The sequence below is a fragment of the Poeciliopsis prolifica genome, unplaced genomic scaffold (genome assembly GCF_027474105.1).
Source record: "Poeciliopsis prolifica strain line A6 unplaced genomic scaffold, Auburn_PproV2 SCAFFOLD032, whole genome shotgun sequence".
Lineage (NCBI taxonomy): Eukaryota > Metazoa > Chordata > Actinopteri > Cyprinodontiformes > Poeciliidae > Poeciliopsis > Poeciliopsis prolifica.
This window is the reverse complement of record NW_026562407.1, coordinates 5,325,323-5,346,379: the sequence shown is the minus strand read 5'-3', so window position 1 is coordinate 5,346,379 and position 21,057 is coordinate 5,325,323. Positions and strand designations below refer to the sequence as shown.

The 21,057-nt window shown below is 38.1% G+C and overlaps 1 protein-coding gene across 12 annotated transcripts in view; it reads left to right on the top strand.

Moving 5' to 3' along the window:
* LOC129373211 (multiple PDZ domain protein) overlaps window positions 1–21,057 on the top strand; it is a 52,855-nt gene that overhangs the window by 1,481 nt on the left and 30,317 nt on the right. For 11 of the 12 annotated variants that reach the window (XM_055050994.1, XM_055050999.1, XM_055050990.1 and 8 more), the window contains exons 2-17: window positions 3,108–3,169; window positions 5,228–5,394; window positions 9,277–9,414; window positions 9,521–9,660; window positions 9,962–10,175; window positions 10,303–10,425; window positions 10,501–10,695; window positions 12,343–12,445; window positions 14,115–14,203; window positions 14,779–15,019; window positions 17,754–17,843; window positions 18,105–18,184; window positions 18,284–18,430; window positions 19,707–19,877; window positions 20,413–20,592; window positions 20,726–20,935. In XM_055050994.1, the coding sequence (XP_054906969.1) occupies window positions 3,154–3,169; window positions 5,228–5,394; window positions 9,277–9,414; window positions 9,521–9,660; window positions 9,962–10,175; window positions 10,303–10,425; window positions 10,501–10,695; window positions 12,343–12,445; window positions 14,115–14,203; window positions 14,779–15,019; window positions 17,754–17,843; window positions 18,105–18,184; window positions 18,284–18,430; window positions 19,707–19,877; window positions 20,413–20,592; window positions 20,726–20,935 (2,304 nt within the window). In that variant the 5' untranslated portion in view covers window positions 3,108–3,153. The remainder of the gene's footprint in view (window positions 1–3,107; window positions 3,170–5,227; window positions 5,395–9,276; window positions 9,415–9,520; window positions 9,661–9,961; window positions 10,176–10,302; window positions 10,426–10,500; window positions 10,696–12,342; window positions 12,446–14,114; window positions 14,204–14,778; window positions 15,020–17,753; window positions 17,844–18,104; window positions 18,185–18,283; window positions 18,431–19,706; window positions 19,878–20,412; window positions 20,593–20,725; window positions 20,936–21,057) is intronic. The other variant, XM_055050988.1, reaches the window with a different exon arrangement.

Here is a 21,057-nt window from a genome sequence, read left to right as displayed (position 1 = left end):
AAAAATATATGAATAATCAAGAGTCCACACTGTAAAGTAAAAAAAAAGTACAAACTACATAATTTAATATTTCTTTCCAAATGAAGAGATGGGACTAAATACATGAAAATCCTGGGGGGGAAAAAGCTGTTAGATGCACTAATCCCCAACATACAATCATCACTACAATTAAAGAGTTTAAATCAAGTCTTACTAATGTGATAGAGTGGCCTAGTCAAAGTCCAAGGATGAGCCAAATTGATATTTGACAAGAATTGAAAATTGTTGTTCATTATCACTCTCTATTCTGAGATATATATATATATATATATTATATATATATATATATATATAATATATATATATATATATATATATATATATATATATATACATTATAATATATATATATACATATATATATATATATATATATATATATATGGTAGGATTTACTGATATATATATATATATATATATATATATATATATATATATATATATATATATATATATATATATATATATATATATATGTAATAAAAAAATTCCCTTCTCACCCACCGCGGGTGGTTCTTATCCTCTGAGCTCGGGTCCTCTACCAGAGGCCTGGGAGCTTGAGGGTTCTGCGCAGTATCTTGGCTGTGCCAAGGACTGCTGCACATTTCTGGACTGAGATGTCTGATGTTGTTCCTGGGATCTGTTGTAGCTATTGCTCCAGTTTGGGGGTTACTGCCCCGAGGGCCCCGATGACCACAGGCACCACTGTGGTCTTCACCTTCCAGGCCCTCTCCAGTTCTTCCCTGAGGCCCTGGTATTTCTCCAGTTTCTCGTGCTCCTTTTTCCTGATGTTGCAATCACTTGGTATTGCTACATCTACCACAACGGCTTTCCTCTGATGTTTATCCACTACGACAATGTCTGGTTGGTTTGCCATTACCATTCTGTCTGTCTGGATCTGGAAGTCCCACAGGATCTTAGCTCTGGTATTTCTCCACCACCTTACCTTTTCCCACTTTGATCTCGGGGTTTTCCAGTCCATATTCTGCACAGATGTTTCTGTACACTATGCCTGCCACTTGGTTGTGTCGTTCCATGTACGCTTTCCCTGCCAGTACCTTGCACCCTGCTGTTATGTGCTGGACTGTCTCAGGGGCCTCCTTGCACAACCTACACCTTGGGTCTTGTCTGGTGTGGTAGATCTGGGCCTCTATTGCTCTGGTGTTTAGGGCCTGTTCCTGGGCGGCCAGGATGAGGGCCTCTATGCTGTCCTTGAGTCCAGCTTTTTCCAACCATTGGTAGGATTTACTGATATCAGCCACTTCGGTTATTTGCTGGTGGTACATCCCATGTAGGGGCTTGTCCTCCCATGATGGTATCTCTGGCACCTCAACAGCTATAAAACAGCAACTGTTATACTTCAAAACAGTTGCTGTTACGGAAGACAAAAACTTGATTTTACAAAGTTGTGACTCCGTGGAGGTTATGTGTCATTTTTCTTCCAATTCAGAGGAGAGCTCTATCACTGTAATGGCCTTGCATACAAAATAATAAAATACATTTTAGTTTCTACTAGTAATTCAACAAAATGTCAATATCTTTTGACATTTTGAGGTTCTTAGGGATACTAATACTTTTATCTAAAGCCAGTTCACAAAACATACAAAGACATGTTCTTCTCTAATGCAGCATTTCCACTGAGCAGTACGTCATAGGTCGACGTTTGGTACGCTATTTCACAATTCAGCGTATTCAGGAGAACTTTTCCAGCACCACCTGGACTCTCATTGGTAAGGCAGAGTTAAACCCGAATGAATGCCTGACGTGTCTTACAAGTGAGACGACGAGTAAGACACTTGTCGTCTCACGAGTGTCTTACTCATGAGACAACAAAAGTGACGCAGATTACGCCTCGTGCTTGTAGTGAGCAGTGACATCTACCTGTTCCCTTGTCAACTGACTGTATTTTGTGACCACAGTAGCACCACCCTAACGGTTTGACCCCGGGAATGTTGTGGTGTAGTGGGGTTGTATTGGCGTCTTAAAGGAAACAGATAAAGTAGTGTACCGGACCAAATCAGCTAGAACGATCTGAACGAGACAAACTATCATCTGTCTTTTACGGTTGCTTTTCAAGTAATGCAAAAGCATACTTAGACTTCATATTTGTAGGTTTTCAAAAATTGTTCATTGTTTCACATTTATATGGAAAGGTTATTCTTATATGATATTTAGAACAATAGCTTAAGAGAACACAGCACTCTTGAATTGTGAAATGAAAGTTAGGAACTCTCTGGTCAAACATAAACACCAATGCAAAAAGTCTAATTAAATATTACCTCTCAGATTAAGACACATTAAAGTACCTCATTTGTTCACTACAGCTTTTTATCATGTACTCTTGCTTTACTTTGTTTTCCTGACCTGATAACAAATTACTCAAGTTTGTGGGATTTAAATATGTTCCTGGTTTGCAAATCTTCTATGTTTACTATGATGAGTCATGATAATAAGTAATTTCAGTTCCTCATCTTCATTATGCGTCCTATGAGACAACAGACTCGGCAAACAGAACCATCTCTTAGCCTGAAGAAATGTCAAGCTGTGGTTATTTTCCCAGAAACTGTGGGAGAAAAGCTTGAGCAGGAGGCTGGATTCATCACGAGTCGGGTGTTACCTTGGTTTCAAAATAACTGATAAAACCATTAGCCTTCGTAGGACTCATGATGATAAGAATGTTCTGTTCTGTAAACGTGAACATGCAAACGTCTGATAAGATCAAATGTGTTTATTCCACTTTTTAACATTTTTGACTGACTGAGGTGTAAGAAATGTAAATTACCTGGCTTTAAATTATCTACAGAAGATTAGTAAAACAAAAACAAAAGTTTGCTACAGCAGAAGTGCTCTCATTCAGACTAATCTTTATTGCAAACATTTTTTCTGTTTTTCTGTTGGTGACAGTGTTGTGGAGGTTAAATCAATCTCCTTTTTCATGTGTGTAGTTCTTCAGTCAGGAATGTTCTTCCATTTAATCCAAATTAGCATCTGTGCTCCTATCATTAAAGTAACAGAAATGTGTGAACTTGTCCTCATATGATCTAATGTAGCGTGTTGATCATTTTCAGGCCTTGAAAAAGGGAGAAAACTTCATTCTCTCCTGGCGGCTAAAACATGATAGAAACAATTGGTAAGTTTCTCCTATTTCTTAATTCTGACTTGAATTATGCCCATAAGCTGCTACTGTACACATGCATGTTCTTTTTTAGTCTCAAGTTCATCTCTTATCAGTTAAATATTTCAAGTACTGCTATAAAAGCAGAATTCTGAGTCCACATGTGATTCTTCATTTTTACAAATGTGCAACTTTTGCTCAGTGAGTTACATTTCATGTTTTGTCCTTGCTCTGCTTTTCACATTTGACTCCTGCTGAGCCTCCTGAAGCCGTGTAAGATGCTCTGGCTGCAGTTCAAGACATGTGGATAAAACTGACTGCGTTGCCGTCTCGTACACTGTTGCGGAAAATGTTATTTGTTTGTCCTTTGAAAGATTCATTTGTCACACATGAAGGCAAATTCTTGCTGCCAACTTCTTTCAGTGAAAGCTGCCAATGTGCAGCCCAGGTTTTATTTAAATGAACTAATATTTATAATAAAGGCAAACCTCGCCATTACTTGTTTAGATGGGTTTAATCATTGTTTAGGTGTCTTAAGAGAATCAGATACCTTTTCCTTTAAATGGCTTGGCCAACAAATTCAACGCCAGAGCCCTTACTGCTGGTTCCTCTGACTTGAACCCAGGCAAAAACTCTCTCAAAACAAATTGTGTCTTTACTGTAATTGACTATAATACTAACCATTAAAAAAGCTCCTACTTCAGAGGTAAAGCAAATAAATTACTTTATTGTTGAATTTTAAAAGTCTTAAATTTCACCTCAATTTTGTGTTTTTATGCTGGAATTTTCTTTATTTAGAAGAAATAAAAGACTCGTGAATGATTGGCTCTGGGATTTAAAATAGTTGGAGATCATACTAAAAGATGTAATTCCTTGTCCTGAATGTACATGATTTTTTCTGTGGCTTAACAAACCATAGTGAGGTGCTCGAAAACATATTTTTGCATTGAATTTCAATGAGATTAAATGCGGTAGAGATAAACACACCATAGTTTATTGGTTGATTTTGCTTTGAACTTTTCACACATTGAAGTAGACAGAAATTTTGCTGTCGGAATTATTTGTAAAGTTTTTGAAAATTTGTTCAAAAGGTAGTATGCCATTAAGAGTCTTGAGAAACCACATTTTGTATAAAAGTGATTGTTCTGCTGCTCGGCCACATAAGCTAAAAGTTTAGTGAGGTTCTTTGTTGGTATATTTGACTCTAGATTCAAAGTTTGCCTCCAAAACAGAAATCTGTGCTTCCCTACTATTTTTAACGGCTACATGTCATGGGCTGATAGGAGTCTTCATTATCTACATTGAGGCAAAGATGATGAAAACGACACAGCTACGTGCTTCGAACCAGAAGCAAATAAGAACTAAATCTGTTCAAGCTCAAGTGTTATTGCCCTATTTGCGATCTTTGTTGCAACAACAAAGCTTCTCAGTTCAAAAAGAGCTGCAGACCATTGTGCGTGTCCTGCTTGGTGTTAGTCACAGTTGGTCAGCTACAGAAATTGCTTTATTTTTGCTCAGAAGACTGCTGGCCGGCTTTTTCGCGCTAACAAACCGCTCTGGAGTCGCTTGATTTGTGAAGCTTATGTAGGATCCTGCCTGCTTCTCTTATCTCTTCGTCCTGATAGCCATTCTCTGCTCCGAGTCAGACCCACTATTGACCCTAACAACAAGAAAAGGAAGCAGAGCTTTTCTGTCAAGTAGCAGAGCGTTGAAAATGGAGTTTTTACTTTTGTGCAAAACCTGTGGCGACATGATTTTGATACAGTAAGGTCTGTTAACCACCAATCAGCCTTAGCTAAGCCTCGTTTGTGGATGTACAGCTCCATCCATTCATTCTTGTGGGTTTCATGCATAAATAGATGTCAGAACTGCACAAGTAAAAGGAAAAAAAAAACACTTTTAAAGCATAATACCCTATATAAGAAAAGGAAAAAAAAATGTACATGTCTTAACTTCCCTTCCAGCATTCAAAGTCTTTTCTAATAAAGAACTGTCTCTCCCACGCCTGCTTCTTTCTGCCTCCACGCCTGTGCTTTGGCCGGCTCTGTCACTGAAATATGCGACGGCTTGCAGATACCCAGCGTGCCTTGCAGGCGGTGGAGCGTCTCCAGGCCAAACTGAAGGAACGGGGGGAGGTGCCCACAGAGGAGAAGCTCAGCCTGCTCAGATCGGTGCTTCAAAGCCCACTCTTCCACCAGATCCTGGCCTTGCAGAAGTCTGTCCAGCATCTCAGAGATCAGGTTTGATATGACCCCTGCAATACCTCCTCTGACCTTAATTTTCTCCATTTTTCACCGCTTGAGTTGGTACTGCAGCTTACTCGCCATTACTTTACTGCAGCATAAGAGTAATTATTACTTTCTCAGCACCCTGAGTCTTGAAACATTTCCTTTTTCACAGTCAGAAACATATTTTATAGTAATTTTAGTAATGATTGCTTTTCTCCATACATGGTTGGTGGAAAACTACAAACAGGACTTCTTATAGCTTTCTTTCAATGATGGCTTTGTTCTGCAATAATTAATTAAATTAGAAATACACACAGATGGATGATATTTGTTAACTTCAGTTCTTTCGAGGACTGAACATGTCCTGTCATCGGATTGTCCCACCATAACTCTAGTTCCTCCAGAGTTATCATAAGCCTTTCCTATGTATTCATAAGTTTACAGTGGTACCATGCTCTTTGCATTTAGGACAATTAGATTAAACAGTTCTCTATAAGCTTTTCAAAACTGGTTATAACATCTTCACCGTATTAACCCCAACCTATCTGGGTTGGGGTTGATCAGATCTAATCCAGTTGATTCTGAAGCCCATTGGTTGCACATTATTTTACTTAAAGGCATCAAAGGGGCCTGAAATGAATAAAGCACATCGAAAGTTGTGATTTAATATGGCAAAATGTGAAAATGTTCAAGGGAAATTAATCCTTTGCTGCCATTTCTTCTCTTTTTCTCCAAGTGGAGGATTAGAAGAGTTATTTAACATTTAATTGCTTTTGCCAACACTGAATGTGGGCCTCTATGTTTAATTAACTAGCATAATTCATATAGCTTTATATAAATAATGCTCAGATTCCTCACATTTCTAAGTTCTTCATATCAGTAAAATTGCTCATCACGGCAAAAACAAAGATCTGATGCTAAAAGAGGAACTGCTTGCAAAAACGTGGAAATGGCTGCTGAATGTCAGTCATTTTTTCCCAAGTGACCTCCATTTGGTCCATGTTGGAGGTGTGGACCCCGGACCTGATGGTCACTCTGGGGGAGTTTCAGAGATCTCAGAGACATGTCCAGAATTTTGTGATTCTACATTGCAGAATCACAAAATTTTCTTCAATAAGCAGTGACACCAAGGTTTACATCCCAGTTGCCAAGTGGAAGTTGTTCTTTAGTGAAAGCCAGAAAAAATGTCTCTCAGGACTTTCTAGAGTGTTACAAAAATGATTTTAAATTAATATTACACTGATTGGCTTCCAATTTTTGTGTTCTGTGTCACACACTCGACCAGTCTGATGATCCACTTCACACTTTTTGTACATTAAAGTACGGTGAAAGCAGAATCATGCTGATGATTGTCTTGTTTTGGAAGGTAGGAAAGAAGTATCCAAAGATAGGGCTTTTTACTTATCCTCCTACTGGACAATGATACGCCTTCTTGTGTCCTAGTTAAAGTGTATCTTATGTCTAATCATCTTTTATCTAAGAAGTTTTTTTTCAGGTGTAATCGGAACAAAATTTTCTTGACTTGTTAAAAAAAATTGACAAATTCAGTACAGAATATCAGAAAGATTTTATGTATCTCATCAAATGCCTGATTTCCTCTTCCTGTGTCTTTGCTGTTTTCACAGCAACCTCTTATTTAGTTTCTGCCTCACATCAAGACGCTGTGTTCCCCTTCTGCTTCCAGTCCTTATTTATCCCCAGTCCTTATTTATCCCCAGAAATTGTTTTTCTGTGGCCAAATTGCTATCAGGGTTCACACAAACCGTCTATGTGTGCAGAAATAGTTGGTACAAGTGGGAAAGTCATTTTTGTTCCTTTTGAGATGATTTTCCCTGCTGAGAGTGGATTTCAGTGGAAGTAAAGAGCTCTTAAGTCAAAGCAGAAAGGAACAGGGTATGTATTTGAGAAGCAGGAGAAAATATGCGAGCTATGCAGTGGGAGGCACTGGGATGAGAGAGCCACCCCCCATCCTACAGCATTTTGATCATAAAGTGCCTTGTAGCAATCCCTTTAAAAAAAAAAAAAAAGAAAAAAAAATGCTTTCGCGATTGAAGTTTCGCTCTTCATCATAGATTCCTTCCAGATCTAAAGCTGGACCACTTTTTTCCGAAGGCTAAAGGGACATATTTTAATAAAAGACGCAAATCTGCAAGTGTGTCTTCCATCTTTATATTAGATTCAAACCCAACTGTGCTTGTTTGGCTCCCTATAGCAGAAACAATTTAGAGAGGCATGTTGTGTTTTGTTCGGAGAAGAGAGCCAGACACAAAGGCATTCAGTTTGTCTTCTGGCTTCTGTTAGTTAGGGCTTGCTCGATCCATGTTGCCACAGTAACAGGACCCCAGCTCCTCAACGAGGAGGAGGCCTGCACTGCCACCGCCGCCGCTGCTGCTATGTGAAGTGGGGCAGAAACAATTTCTTAAATGTGCAAGAACCAAACTGGAACTTTAATCCTCTTAGCCGGGCCCCGGCTAACAAAGCTCGCACATGAGGACAGCAACTTAGCCGCGTGCTACACTAACTTACACCAGCCCGCAGGGTTTGGTTTGCAGCACTGATGCGTCCTGTTAAGTGGATTTCTGTTGCTTAGGACTAATCTGGGACTTTATTGATCTGAGACATTATAAACAAGTTCCAGATGCAAATTTGGGAAGCCAAAAGGGATAGCTTTAGTTTAAGTCCATCGTCTTGACGCCAATTTAAATCCTTTCGGTTAATAAAATCAGGAAAGCATTGTTTTGTACAGTTGTCTCATTTGTGCTTTTCATCTGCCGCACAGCTAAAAGTCGGCGCGCTAATTAAAACTCGAGCATATTACGGAATCCAGATGGCCTCTTTCCCCTCCCTGCCATGATAGAAATATTGTATTTGGAGCAGAGTCGTTGTTGGAACGTGGGCTAAGAGCCATTATCTCCTGAGGGATTAGATGGCCACAGATCCAGCTAATCGTGGTGGGATAACAAGCTATCCACTGTCCCAGTGGTTTTAGGCTGCCCACATTCAGAAGCTTATTCTCTAAAATTAAACTCTTTAAATGTTTAAATGTTTAAAGAGTTTAAACCTCTTCGCTCAGTCGTGCTGAGCGAAGAGGTTTTTCCGTAAAATGTAGGCTTTTATTGCATTAACTTCATACAGTTAACATTTGACAAAGTTTTAGGTATTTAAAAGAGAGACTTAAACATTGCAGCATTTATATATTATGTTTTTCTTTATAACTTGATGTGTTTTGTGTTATTTAATGGATGCCACTTTTCTCAATATAGCACTTCACAAAAGATTCCACACCTGTTTTACACTTTCTTACACTACAACCACAGATTTCAGTGCATTTTCTATTAATTGCATATGAGATAGACCAACACAAAGCAGTAAATTAGGGATGAAGTGGGAAGAAAACTCACAAAGATAAATCTGCAGTGTGCGGTTTGCATGTATATTTTTCCTTAAAGTCAATACATTGCAGAATCACCTTTCTTTCCAACTAGAGCTGGAAGTCCTTTGTGACATGTCTCTACTAGCTTTGCAAATGTAAAGACTGATGCTAAGTACCGGTAGCTCAAACAGTCAGATTGTATCCATATTCCCATCCTTAACTTGCCTGCTGTGCTCCTTTGTCTCCCTGATGTTTTTTCTTTTATAAAAGCGTCTAGAAAACCACTGAGACCTTCATAGAACAACTGGAAGTATACCAAGATGAAATTAGAAAGATTGACTCAGTTTATCAATTAGACTGGCTTTTTACAGGCAATAATTTGCTTTGGATTTTCTCTATTGGTACCAAATTAAAGGGCATATTTGTATAATTTTTATTTCAATTTACCAGTTTGTATTGTTTTTTATTGAAGTAAGTGGGGCAAAAAGTGACAGAGAACCTACATATTCTTTGCATTGCAGGGTAGCAGCACATCATCCAGAGGAAGTGACCTCAATGATCACAACATCAAAGCCTACTCGGATGACTCAGCAACTTCACATATCAATGGGAAAACCTCTTTGGAAGAATTTGAGGGCATTATCCACTCTATGGCTCAGGTAAAATCACAAGAAGGGTGTAATTTTGCGCAAAAAGAGAATCAGCCCCAACATATCTCTCAGAGTTTTAATTTTAAATTAATGTATTTGTGTTTGGATGACAAAGGGTCGCTATGTGACGAATGTGGAGCTGCAGAAACCAGCGTCAGGGGGTCTCGGCTTCAGCGTGGTGGGGCTAAAGAGTGAGAACCGTGGAGAGCTGGGAATCTTTATTCAAGAAATTCAACCAGGAAGTGTTGCTTACTGGTATGTAAAAAAAACTGTAACCATGGCAGGGTTGAAACACTTTCAGTACATATTCAAAAATGATGGATGTTTAGTCAAATTTTGCCGGAATTACATAGTTAAAATAATACATTTGGTTTAGACACTATTGATTCCATTGAATTTATCAAGATTAGTGTAATCCATCCAGTTTTGAAAACTGGAAATTTGTGTCTAGAAAATCTGCAATGACTTGAAACATATGTAGGGACCCAATTTTGTGGAAAAACAGCAAGAAACTACTCACCAATTTTGTGCGCTATATCCTTCTTGTCTCTGAAAGTGACGGGAAGCTAAAGGAAGCGGACCAGATTCTGGCGATAAATGGTAAACCTCTGGACCACACGGTCACCCACCAACAAGCCATTAGCGTCCTGCAGAGTGCTTCAGAGAAGGTGCAGCTCACTTTGGCCAGAGGGCCTATACCTCAGCTGACCAGTCCAGTTGTGTCACGCACACCCTCTGCTGCTAGCACGTTATCAGCCCACTCCAGCAAGGTACAGGAAATATACACGTTTGGATTTCACTGAATTTTACGAATTTCGCCAACACCTTTGAAATGTTTCCGTTTTATGGATAACAAATCCAAATCAGGGTTTTTATTTCATTTTATTTTTTTCCCAGTGGCAGCACGTGGAGACGATTGAGTTAGTGAATGACGGCACTGGTCTCGGCTTTGGGATTGTTGGAGGAAAAACTACGGGGGTTATTGTCAAAACCATACTTCCTGGAGGCGTCGCAGATCAGGTGATTGCACTGGCGTATTTCAGTTGGGTTCAGGATCATCTAAGTTCCTAACTTTTGACACATTTTTAATCACAGGATGGACGCTTACGAAGTGGGGATCACATCCTGCGAATCGGAGACACCGACCTGTTTGGCATGGGCAGCGATCAGGTGGCCCAGGTCCTCAGGCAGTGTGGTAACAGGGTGAAACTGGTTGTTACTAGGGGCCCTGTGGAGGAGACGCCATCTGCCGTCATGTCTGTGGTGCTCCCCACTGTCGCTGAGCAGCAGGTAAATGAGACTTTCATTAAAATATAGGAATGACAGTATAAAATGTAATACAACAGGTTCTCATTTTTAGTTACATCACCAGTTCCCTGTGCTGCATCCTCAAATTACTGCTGTAAAATGTCAGTTATGCATTACATTTTCAATACTGCATATGTTATATTAATTTATTAAGACTAATTTTATTTAATCTATGTTTTTTATAAAATAATTTACATACAATTATTATACTCCGCAGTACCTATGTGAATACAGCCATCAGTGCCCATCTACAGAATGCACATAATAGTTCCTCCATAACAAGTGGTTTACTGCAGCGTATAACCAGATGCACAGATTATACTCATTATTTTTCAGTAATTATACAGTGTAAGTCCTTGTTATTCCACTGGCTGATGTGCATCACAGACAGCCATGAGCTTCAGGTGAGCTGCTTCTCACTAATATGCAGTTCTCTCTTCCAATCTGTGGTTTGTTTGTTTAAGGCGTTAATTTAGACAGATCCACACTGCCAGACTGTGTAAAAATACCACTGAACATCTTTTACTTCAAATAAAGTTGGAAGACTGCATGTAGTTCTCCAATATGTTGAAGTGATCTGACTAGTTGAATTTGTGCTATTCATTGAAGTTTCATGTGTTGGGTTGAGGTGAAAAAAAAAATGCTGAACTGGTTTTCCTGTAATTATATGTATATTTTTTATTCTTATAAACTCAATACATTTATTCATTAAGTTGGTGGTTTCTGGTAAGGCTAAAAATAATTCTGCATTTAAAATGCTTGGTCTGTTATTTTCACCTCCTGCTTTCTGTTGTATCACTCACTATCTTAGAGTTAGTGTAACAGTAGTAATGCACCAACGGGAATTTTGTGGCCAATTTCCAGTTTTTACAAATAATAAAGCAACAATACAGACAGAGAATGTGACAGAAAGCAGTTCCTAAAAAAATTAAAAAATATCATTTTAAAAGCAAACAAAAATCCACAAATTAGCATATATTTGGCAAATAAGTTTGAGATACAGTGCAAAGACATATCTGAATAGGTAAATCTGCGAATATTGAAATCGAGGAGACAAAACATGGGAACTGAGACAGTCACAGAAATAAACACAGAAACCAGAAAATTGTGCCCAACAGAACGTGAACCAACATGGGAATGACTCAAAGACTAAACAAATCGTGAACATAACCAGAATCCTTCAAATTTTCTGATTCCTTACTGGTGGTCAGTAGTCAGGGTCAATCAAGCAGTAAGCCATTTATGGTCAACAGCCTGTTTCTCAGAACATCTCTACATTACGCTGGGGAAAAAGAAAATACAAATACATAGAAAATACACTTCAAACAAAATTTTGGGCTGATACAAACAGTTTTAAACCTTCCTACATTTTTAGTATAAACAGTGGAAAATAATTAAATGCACCAGTAAGTTGCATAAGCTGTGAAGAACCATGGAGGTGTCAAATTATTTCTGTTGAAATGTTTCGAGCCGCACTTCTATATCCATTCTGGACCATAATCATGATGTAAAGATGAGTAACTTTTATTTACCCACAATAATAGAATTGTTTAGTTTTTCTCCTGTCAATGCAAGGTTAAAAGGAAAGGTTTTTGCTAATCTTGCTTTTGTTGACATTTATTTTAACAGGGAAGTGAAGAAGAGGAGATTGAAGCATTTGATGTGAGCCTAAGCAAGAACACACAGGGACTGGGCATTACTATTGCTGGCTATGTTGGAGATAAGAACTCAGGTGAGAATAAAGTGGAGGTTGAGTTCAATTATTATCATTCCACATATGACAGGATATCAAATTATATGCATGTATTTATATCAACACAGGTATTTGTGGAAGCCACAATCAAAAAGGAAAAAATGCTGTATGAATAATTAATGGAGTTAAATAATTTTATAGGGGTATTTCTGTGCCAGATTGTGGACTCACAACTGTCCCTCCGAGATGGTGATTCATCTATGCACACATTAAATGTTTTTAATATTGGCGTGATCATCGTTGTAAGCTGGAAGAGAGTTTGAAGAGCTCTATGGAAAATATGATCAAAAAGACTAAATGAGAAGCAGCTCTACATGGTGCCAGGCATATTGTAAAAAACATCGTTATAAAGGATATATATTCATTTGGTGGATATTTTACCATCCTAAAGGAACGTTAAAATATATATATACTTTTTTCTTGATAGAAGTTGGTCAACAATATATTTATATTTGCTTGTTTATTGTGAGCTTATGTAACTCTCAAAGTTGAGCATGTTTCAACTCGGCGGAAATAACTGCAGTTTTAACTTCCAAGGAATTTAGTCTCGCTCTTGCCTTGGCTTGTGCCTGACAGCATGTACATTGACAATATACAGGGTTTAATAAAAACTTACAGGAATAAATACAAAGGAAAACAGATCAATGAATATGAATATGAAGGCAGGCAGTCTAACAGAAGGGAGTAATAGAAACAGAGTGGCTTAAATACAAGGGAGTGTGATTGCTGACAAGATGCAGGTGGTTGACAGATGTGAGAGAAGATAAAGAATAAAATGAGGGAAATAAAAGTAATGAATCCACAAACTGAACAGGGACTAAAAGGATCTAGAACCAAAGGGAAAACACTAACAAATAATGTAAAAGAATCAAATACAAAAATACAAGAAACAGAAGAGAGGAATAAACTAGAAAACTCAATAGAAAGGAATTAATGTATGGAAAGACCTTAAAAGCAATACTTATGAAACTGTATGTGCCAAGATCTGTTAGGCAATAATAAGACACAAATATTAAAAAACTAGGAAATAGTCTGACAACCACTGATAGAAACACGAGGGGATAAAAACTGACCAGGTGGGTTACCAGAATGGAGTTTGAACCACATTCTGTACCAGTAGGTGGCGGTAATTATTATATGAAGTGTTTTTTCAACTGGCAATAAAAATCAAAAAGAAGATAATCGTGGATAGGAAAAATTTATTCACACAAAAGGGCACGACTAAATAAAACAAACCTGAGCAAAATGGTGTGAGAAACAAATTATTGGAAACCCTTTCGAACGCTAAAGCAAAACTCTTTTGGGACATGATGTTAATATGGAAAACCTAAAAGTGAAAATATGTACAACCAATATCTATATTTAATTTCTCTTCTTGTCTTCCTAAAGTTTAAAAGTAATTAAGAATTAAGAATAACAGTGGAAATATTTACACGACAAAAAAGTTTAAAGATGTGTAAATATTAGATATTAGTTTTAAAAAGTGCTAGATGTTTTACTACTGTACACCTGTACTTCTCTAAATGTCATTTTTGACCTACACGCATAATTTTCTAGTCTTCAAAAAGCAGATAAATCACAGTGTAAAGTGTAAATTGCAAGTTGGTTGAGATTAACTTTAACTTTACAGCTTGTTCTGACTCCCCAGAGCCATCTGGCATCTTTGTAAAGAGCATAACAAAAGACAGTGCAGTGGATCAGGATGGCCGGATTCATGTTGGAGACCAGATAATTGCCGTGAGTACCTTGATTCTTCCCCTCGGAGGAAAAGCTGTTTTTACTGTTTCATTTGGTCTGGACTAAAATATGCAGTGAAAGATTCAGGTTGCGTTTTCTGTTGCAGTTATCGCATTTACGCACTTGGCAGAGGGACGTTATGAGATGCATAATTTTGAATAATTCACAGTTTACAGATAGCAGCAGCTCTTTTTTGCAACCATGAATATAATGGAGTGTTTAATTAGCATACTGAGAAAATATGTTTTTAATATTCTTGCTGAGGATTTTTATGGTGCATTGTTTTCATAATGTTCAGACTGATTCCTCTACTTTTATTCTGCTCTGTGAGAATCTTATAATTACTTAAATTACTTTAATTTATTACCCATCTGAGAAGAATCTAATTAAATAGGAGAGCTGGGAGTATTCCCAGCTCTCTCAGTGTTTTCTATATAGCCTCTGGTGTTTACAAACTCTTAAATTACTTTAATTTAATTTTCTTGGAGCTTGAGTGCATTTTACAGCATTCCTTCCCAAGACATTTTTCTGACAGTTTTCATATCTGGATTGACCCCAATGGTCGCCCCCTGTAGGTGGATGGCATAAACATCCAGGGATACACCAATCAACAGGCAGTGGAAGTTCTCAGACACACCGGCCAGACGGTCCACCTTAAGCTGATCCGACGAGGCTTCAGGCCCGACGACGAAGAGGAGCCCCCCACCGTGACCCCTACCGTCTCCGTCTTGTCCCCTTCTGCCACCATCCCGACCACAGCCACCATCATGAAGGAGCTGGAATTGGAGAGGAGCACGGCTCAGCAGCCCACTCAAGGTAGGAGAAAATGGATTTTCTAAAAACTACATAGAAAAAAGTTATCTATTATTCTGCTTATCTCAATATGTCTAGAGAGGTTTTATTTTATGTGCAAATATGACTATGAAAACATTTTTTTTTCTTTTTTATGGGATATCAAATTAAACATGCTATCTTGCTACAGTTACATATGTTATTGTGCAAACATATATATCTTTGTAAAATAAATTGACCTTAATTTAATGTAAAATTTATTAGAAAAATATTGAACTTAAAAAAACCTACCCCCTGCAATGTATGTAGCACCTCTTTTCAGTTCAACCAGAAAGACAAAGCAAACAGACAAAGCGGTGAATGAGTAGTTAAAATCGTCCAGGATTCCAATCTCTTTGAAAAGATTTTGTGCACAGTTTATTTGTGGGAATGGATAGAAATTCAACTTTAAGAAATAATATTGTTTTCTTTCGAAACAGTCCCACAGTATCATAGATCCTCTGCCTTACTTAACAGGGGGCCACAAGGTGTTTTGTTTCACCATACACCCACCTGAATTGTCCCAGTACAAATGGATTCCAAATGTTTGCAGTAAAGCGTTATTCTATGGTTTGGTTAACCTAAGATAGCACTCCTTGTTGCACCATACAGTTAGTTTTTCTTCTCCCTACTTTGTGTCATAATTCCAAGTTTTTATTCCACATTGCTTAAAGTTAGCAGTCGTTCTAAACTTTTTATAGTTTGCTCTGACTCGAAATTAGGGTTAAGCGTATGATAGTTTCTGATTTTTTGTAGCCATTTCCTCACTTGTCCAGATCAACACACATCTGCCTTACTTGAGTGGCTTGTTCTCTTGTCTTTGGCATTTGGAAGAATTTTACATATTTTTAGACAAGGGAAACAGGAAGTCATGGATTTCAATTAAGAAGCTTCTTAACACTCTAATCAACTTTGAAACTAGGTGATCCATTAAAAATGGTTGTTTGTTTAACCTAGCTTTCTTGTTCTCCTTTAATGGGTCTAACAACTTTAATGAATGAAGATAAATCACATTTCTAACAGTTTTTAAATTATATTAGAAACTCCGGATTCTAATAAATGGATTTTTTGTTTTTACCATAGCCTCTAAAACCATTTCTTTCTAGTGTCACATTTGAAATGAGTTCTTATTTTTAGATTAAACCCCCTTAGCTCAATTTTTTACTTAATGATGTGTACAGGATAGTATTAATGTGTGCCATGTTTGTTTTAGACATTTAACATTAATCAAGTTAGAGACAGGAAAGTGAAAGGTTTTTGTCTCCAGCTGCACTGACAGAGCCTCTAGGGTTTTACAGAAGCAAGAAGCCAAGTTGCTTAAGTGGCTTAGTGTCAACAAGGATTGATAGAAATAGGAAGTAATTAGATTTGGCATGGAGAGAAAGTAGCCCAAAAGCCTGGACACAGATTTGATAAAGAAGTCACGATTTGCAGCGAGTGGTGGTGAGGAAGACGCTGAGGACCCAGGTTGGAATGAACAAGTGATGATTTAATGATGGAAATACAAATTCAGAAATCCAGGCTGCACAGATTGAGCAGGAGGCTAAAAGCTCAATTTCTGGTAGCAACTGACAGCAGACAAGATGTCAGACAAGACAGCCTGACACGATGAGGCAGATTCGACAAGGACCCAACAAGGAACACATTTGGGTTTAAACGCACAGGGAGACAATCAAGGAAAATCAAGAAACAGGTGTAACTAATCAAGGGGTAGACTGGACAACACAGAGACTCCACAGAACACAGACCTAAATAAACACAGAAACCCAAATTCCTACAAAAGACTTAGAATTAAACTTTTATTTTCATGAGTGCTATGATTCAAATCAGAAATTGAGAAATACAAAAATATATGAAATTTAAATAAATAAGATCTATGCATATTGTACTGCTGAAGGGGCTGGTGGCAAAAACAGCTGGGCCCAGAGTCTCCTCCACAACACAGGTCCTCCAAAAAAAGGGAAGAATGCTGAGACCTTACCAACTCTGCTGGATTTCATAAGAAATCTTTCATTTCTTTTTGTATCCTTTGTTTCCACTCAGGGGTATGGAATGGGTTGATCCAGTTTGGGATGCTATGTATCTGTTTAAAATGTAAAAGAAACTACAACCGATCTGTACCACACCATTCCTGGGACCCCTTCCGTTGAGTCAACAGAAATTATTACTGAACTTCACTGAAACTGAAATGATTCCAAAAGTAAACTTGTTCAACCTTTAGTCCTTATAAGTACAGTACAAGTACAGTAATATATGCTATAGTATTTTTGAAATATATAGGATAATAGTGTGGTATGGTAAGGGAGGAGGATACTGGTGCCACACAACACAGTCGATTGATTGGGGAACAATGTGCCACATTTGTTCTCACACAAGTATGACATGTTTGGGTTTATTCCCGTCTGCCTGGTGAGGGTCCAACTATCAGTGGGAACACTCCTTAATTTGCCACACCACTGAACTTCACTGACCCATGCTGAACCACTCAGTGGAAACAAGACATTAGTAAGTTAAACTACAGGAAAAAAAGCGCAAAGTGCATTCAGCATGTTGTTTACAAAGTCCTGATCAGGTTAGATTTGTAAATCATTTTTGGAACACTGGGACAAATGAGATCAGTACTGAGAACAAAGAAAATCTAATCGTACATGCTGATGTGCTGATGCTCACGAAAAGAATTGCATTTTTGTGCACCTGTCACGGGTTTTCTGTGTTTCAGCAGCCGTCGTTGCTGAGAAGCAGCTCCAGACAACAGGAGAAGGATCTGATGTCAGCTCCGCTGTGGATCATCTAACAAAAGACAAACATGGTAGGAGGCTGGGATTATTCAAGTCATTCTGCCAGAGAGCTGCTGTTCCCACATTTAACAGATAAGGGCTATTGTTTACAGGACCAGACAGACTCACAATGGGAAGAAATACTGAGATGGCAGCGAAGCGCTAAAGTTAGATTTTTAGACTGCCGCATATAAAAGAGGATTTATGTTTGTTTTTATGGAAAACTTATTTTAAGTACTGAAAATATATTTACAATCAGGATGTTGTGATGCATGCTTTTTTCTTTACATTAGGTCCGAAGTTAACCCTGATTGAAGAAGACGAACTGATGAAGAAATGGCAAGAGATTCTTGGTCCAAATAATGAAGTTGTGGTAAGGATGGATGGGTGTGTGTATGTGTAAGAGTTACCATATTTGAAAAACAAAAGATATTGAGCATCTCACGAGTTTTCATGCTTGCTTCCTCTGCAGGTGGCTCAGGTTGAGAAGTTTACTGAGAACAGCGGCCTGGGCATCAGTCTGGAAGCTAGTGGTGGTCATCATTACATCCGTTCAGTCCTTCCTGAGGGACCAGTCGGTCGCTGTGCAAAGTTGTTTAGTGGGGATGAACTGCTGGAGGTAAACTTTTGCTCAAAGAAATAAAAGAAATAAAAATATGTGTTCATGCTTCTATGTGATATAGCACTAGTATCATTTAATTATGGGCTTTTTTTGTACAAATGGCTGCTGTAACAATGAATAAATGTTCATTTTTTTTCTTTAGAGAGTTAAATGAATTATTGTGTCAATAAGAAAACACTACTGGTTAAAATTGAAATGATTCCAAAAGTAAATGTGTTCAACATAAGTGCAATACAGGAACAGTATCATATATACTATATCTACTATCTCTAAAACAAATCATTACCAAGTCTACACAGACTCACCAGCAACTTAAATTATTTTTAGAAATATGTAATGTGGAAAACTTTTTTTTAAGAAAAAAAACACATTAGCTTTGCACAGTATATGAGAGTGGACAGGGACTAATTTACTTTTCTTCATAAAATAAAGAAACCATTGTGTTTGAACTTGAGCATATTACTTCCTCAAGGCCAAGTCTAGTACTTTAATAGTCCCCGAGAAGCCTGTGGTGTTCAGCAGAAAATGTTTTCCAGCTGTTGAGTCTCACTAGAGTGGATTTTCTCACCTAACACCAGGTGTTTGAATGTTGAAAGCATTCGTACCGCAATCTAATTTCCTAATACAACGCAACCTGTCTCTGAAGTGTTTATTTACTAAAGTCAAAAATATTGGAGCTTTGTTTGTAGAGAACAGACTGTTGTTCTCAGGAGATAAAGCTTAAAGATAGTTAAGCTTTAACTCCTATAAAATAGGGGCAGAAAAAAAAATCAGTCAGCATGTCAGGTCGGAAGTCATTGATCAGTTGCAATGAGTCCTAAAAATGTCTAACTCCTACTAAAAATCTTTATTAATAAATATGTTTATGGTAATTGAACACATCCAATGATCTGACCTTCTACCATTGTCATAGTAATTGCACAAGATTAATTTCCCTCTTCTGGTATGGTTATGCAGATGGTTTTGCTGATGACTTTGAAATCTGTAACTACACATGTAAAACAGCTGGGATTAAAAGATAAGGTGGTGACAGTTATGGGCAGTTTTTGGTCCGATATTTTAAAGTTACAATTTCTTGACAATCCAAATCAAATTATTGGTTTGATATTTTGTTATTTTAGCAGGGCATTTTTAGTCACAGTACATCTGAATCATAATGTGCTGAGAAATGAAGTGATTGCTTGAAAGGCAGGCCTGAATGTCAGGTCTGATTAAAAAAAAAAAACTGAGTCACCATGGGTTTTAAAGTTAACACTGAGATCTTCCTGTTTAGGTGAATGGGATTTCTCTGATCGGAGAGACCCATAAAGAGGTGGTGAGAATCTTGAAGGAACTTCCAATCTGTGTGTACATGACATGCTGCAGACCTGCTCCAGATCTCCAGATAGATATGGATACAGTCCAACCAGAATCAGATGCTTTTCCTACTGAATATAAACTGAAGGTACAGTCATATATTTGTCTTTTTTACATCGCCGTAAGAAAACATTTGCTGTGTTTAAAGAAAAAGACAAAAAAACTAACACACTACAAGGTTTTAGTAGCACATTACGTAACATATTCATACATTTAAAGCCCGGAGAAACAAATTTAAAGAAAACTAGCCCAACCTGACTGTCAGTGGCTCCTTTGGCTTTCCTCCTTGATAGCCAGGATGGATTAAGACTTACTGATAAGAACAGGAGGCTTAAAGTTTATTAGAAACAGTTTCAGCACCAATACCTCAGCAGTTGCCAGCATCACGGAGATATGAGACATCAAATACAGCTTTCCTTTGGGTAGAGGGGTTTTTCATCTCTGTAGCTTTATCTGTGATAATGTTCTGAGAGCTGAGCATCCCAGAGATGTTTCCCCTTTTTAACTACTGCCAGAAACCTGATCCACAAACAGACTTAGAGGGTAGGAGCCTGTGGGCTGGGAGGGAAAGGAAGGATGGTGTGCTGTCTCATTGTGGTTTTGGGTTTTTCCTCTCCCTGCAGAATAACATCAGCAGTGCACTGGTTTCTGAAGTTTCAGAAACGAATGACATCGAAGATCCTCAGGATACAGTTACCGAAGAGGCAATTGGATCTCCTTTGGCTATGTGGGAGATGGAGATCCAGAATATCGAGCTGGAAAAGGGAGAAGGGGGATTGGGATTCAGTATTTTGGACTACCAGGTGGGACTTCTTCTTTTAAAACCTGTGAGAGGAGCAAGTTTTTGTCTCTATTAGAATAAATCCCTTGTTTCTCTGTTTACTAACTTTTAACACAATAGAAATCATTCAGTCATGTTACCGTTTTTACCGCCAGGACCCGCTGGACTCCTCCAAGACAGTGATTGTGATACGCTCACTTGTTCCGAACGGTGTTGCGGAGATGGATGGCAGACTTCTGCCCGGAGACCGACTCATGTATGTGGACAGCACAAACTTGGAGAATGCCTCCCTTGAGGATGCTGTCCAGGCCCTTAAGGGGGCCAAGGTTGGAAAAGTCCAGATTGGAGTTGCCAAACCTCTGCCTGTAAGTAACATTATCTCAATTCTTGCTTTTGATTTTATTTTACAGCTATGTGAAATACTCAAATGTACTGCAGATCGTGGCTTGTAGTTTAAAGAGGGTGCAAATGTATTGGAATTAGTTAT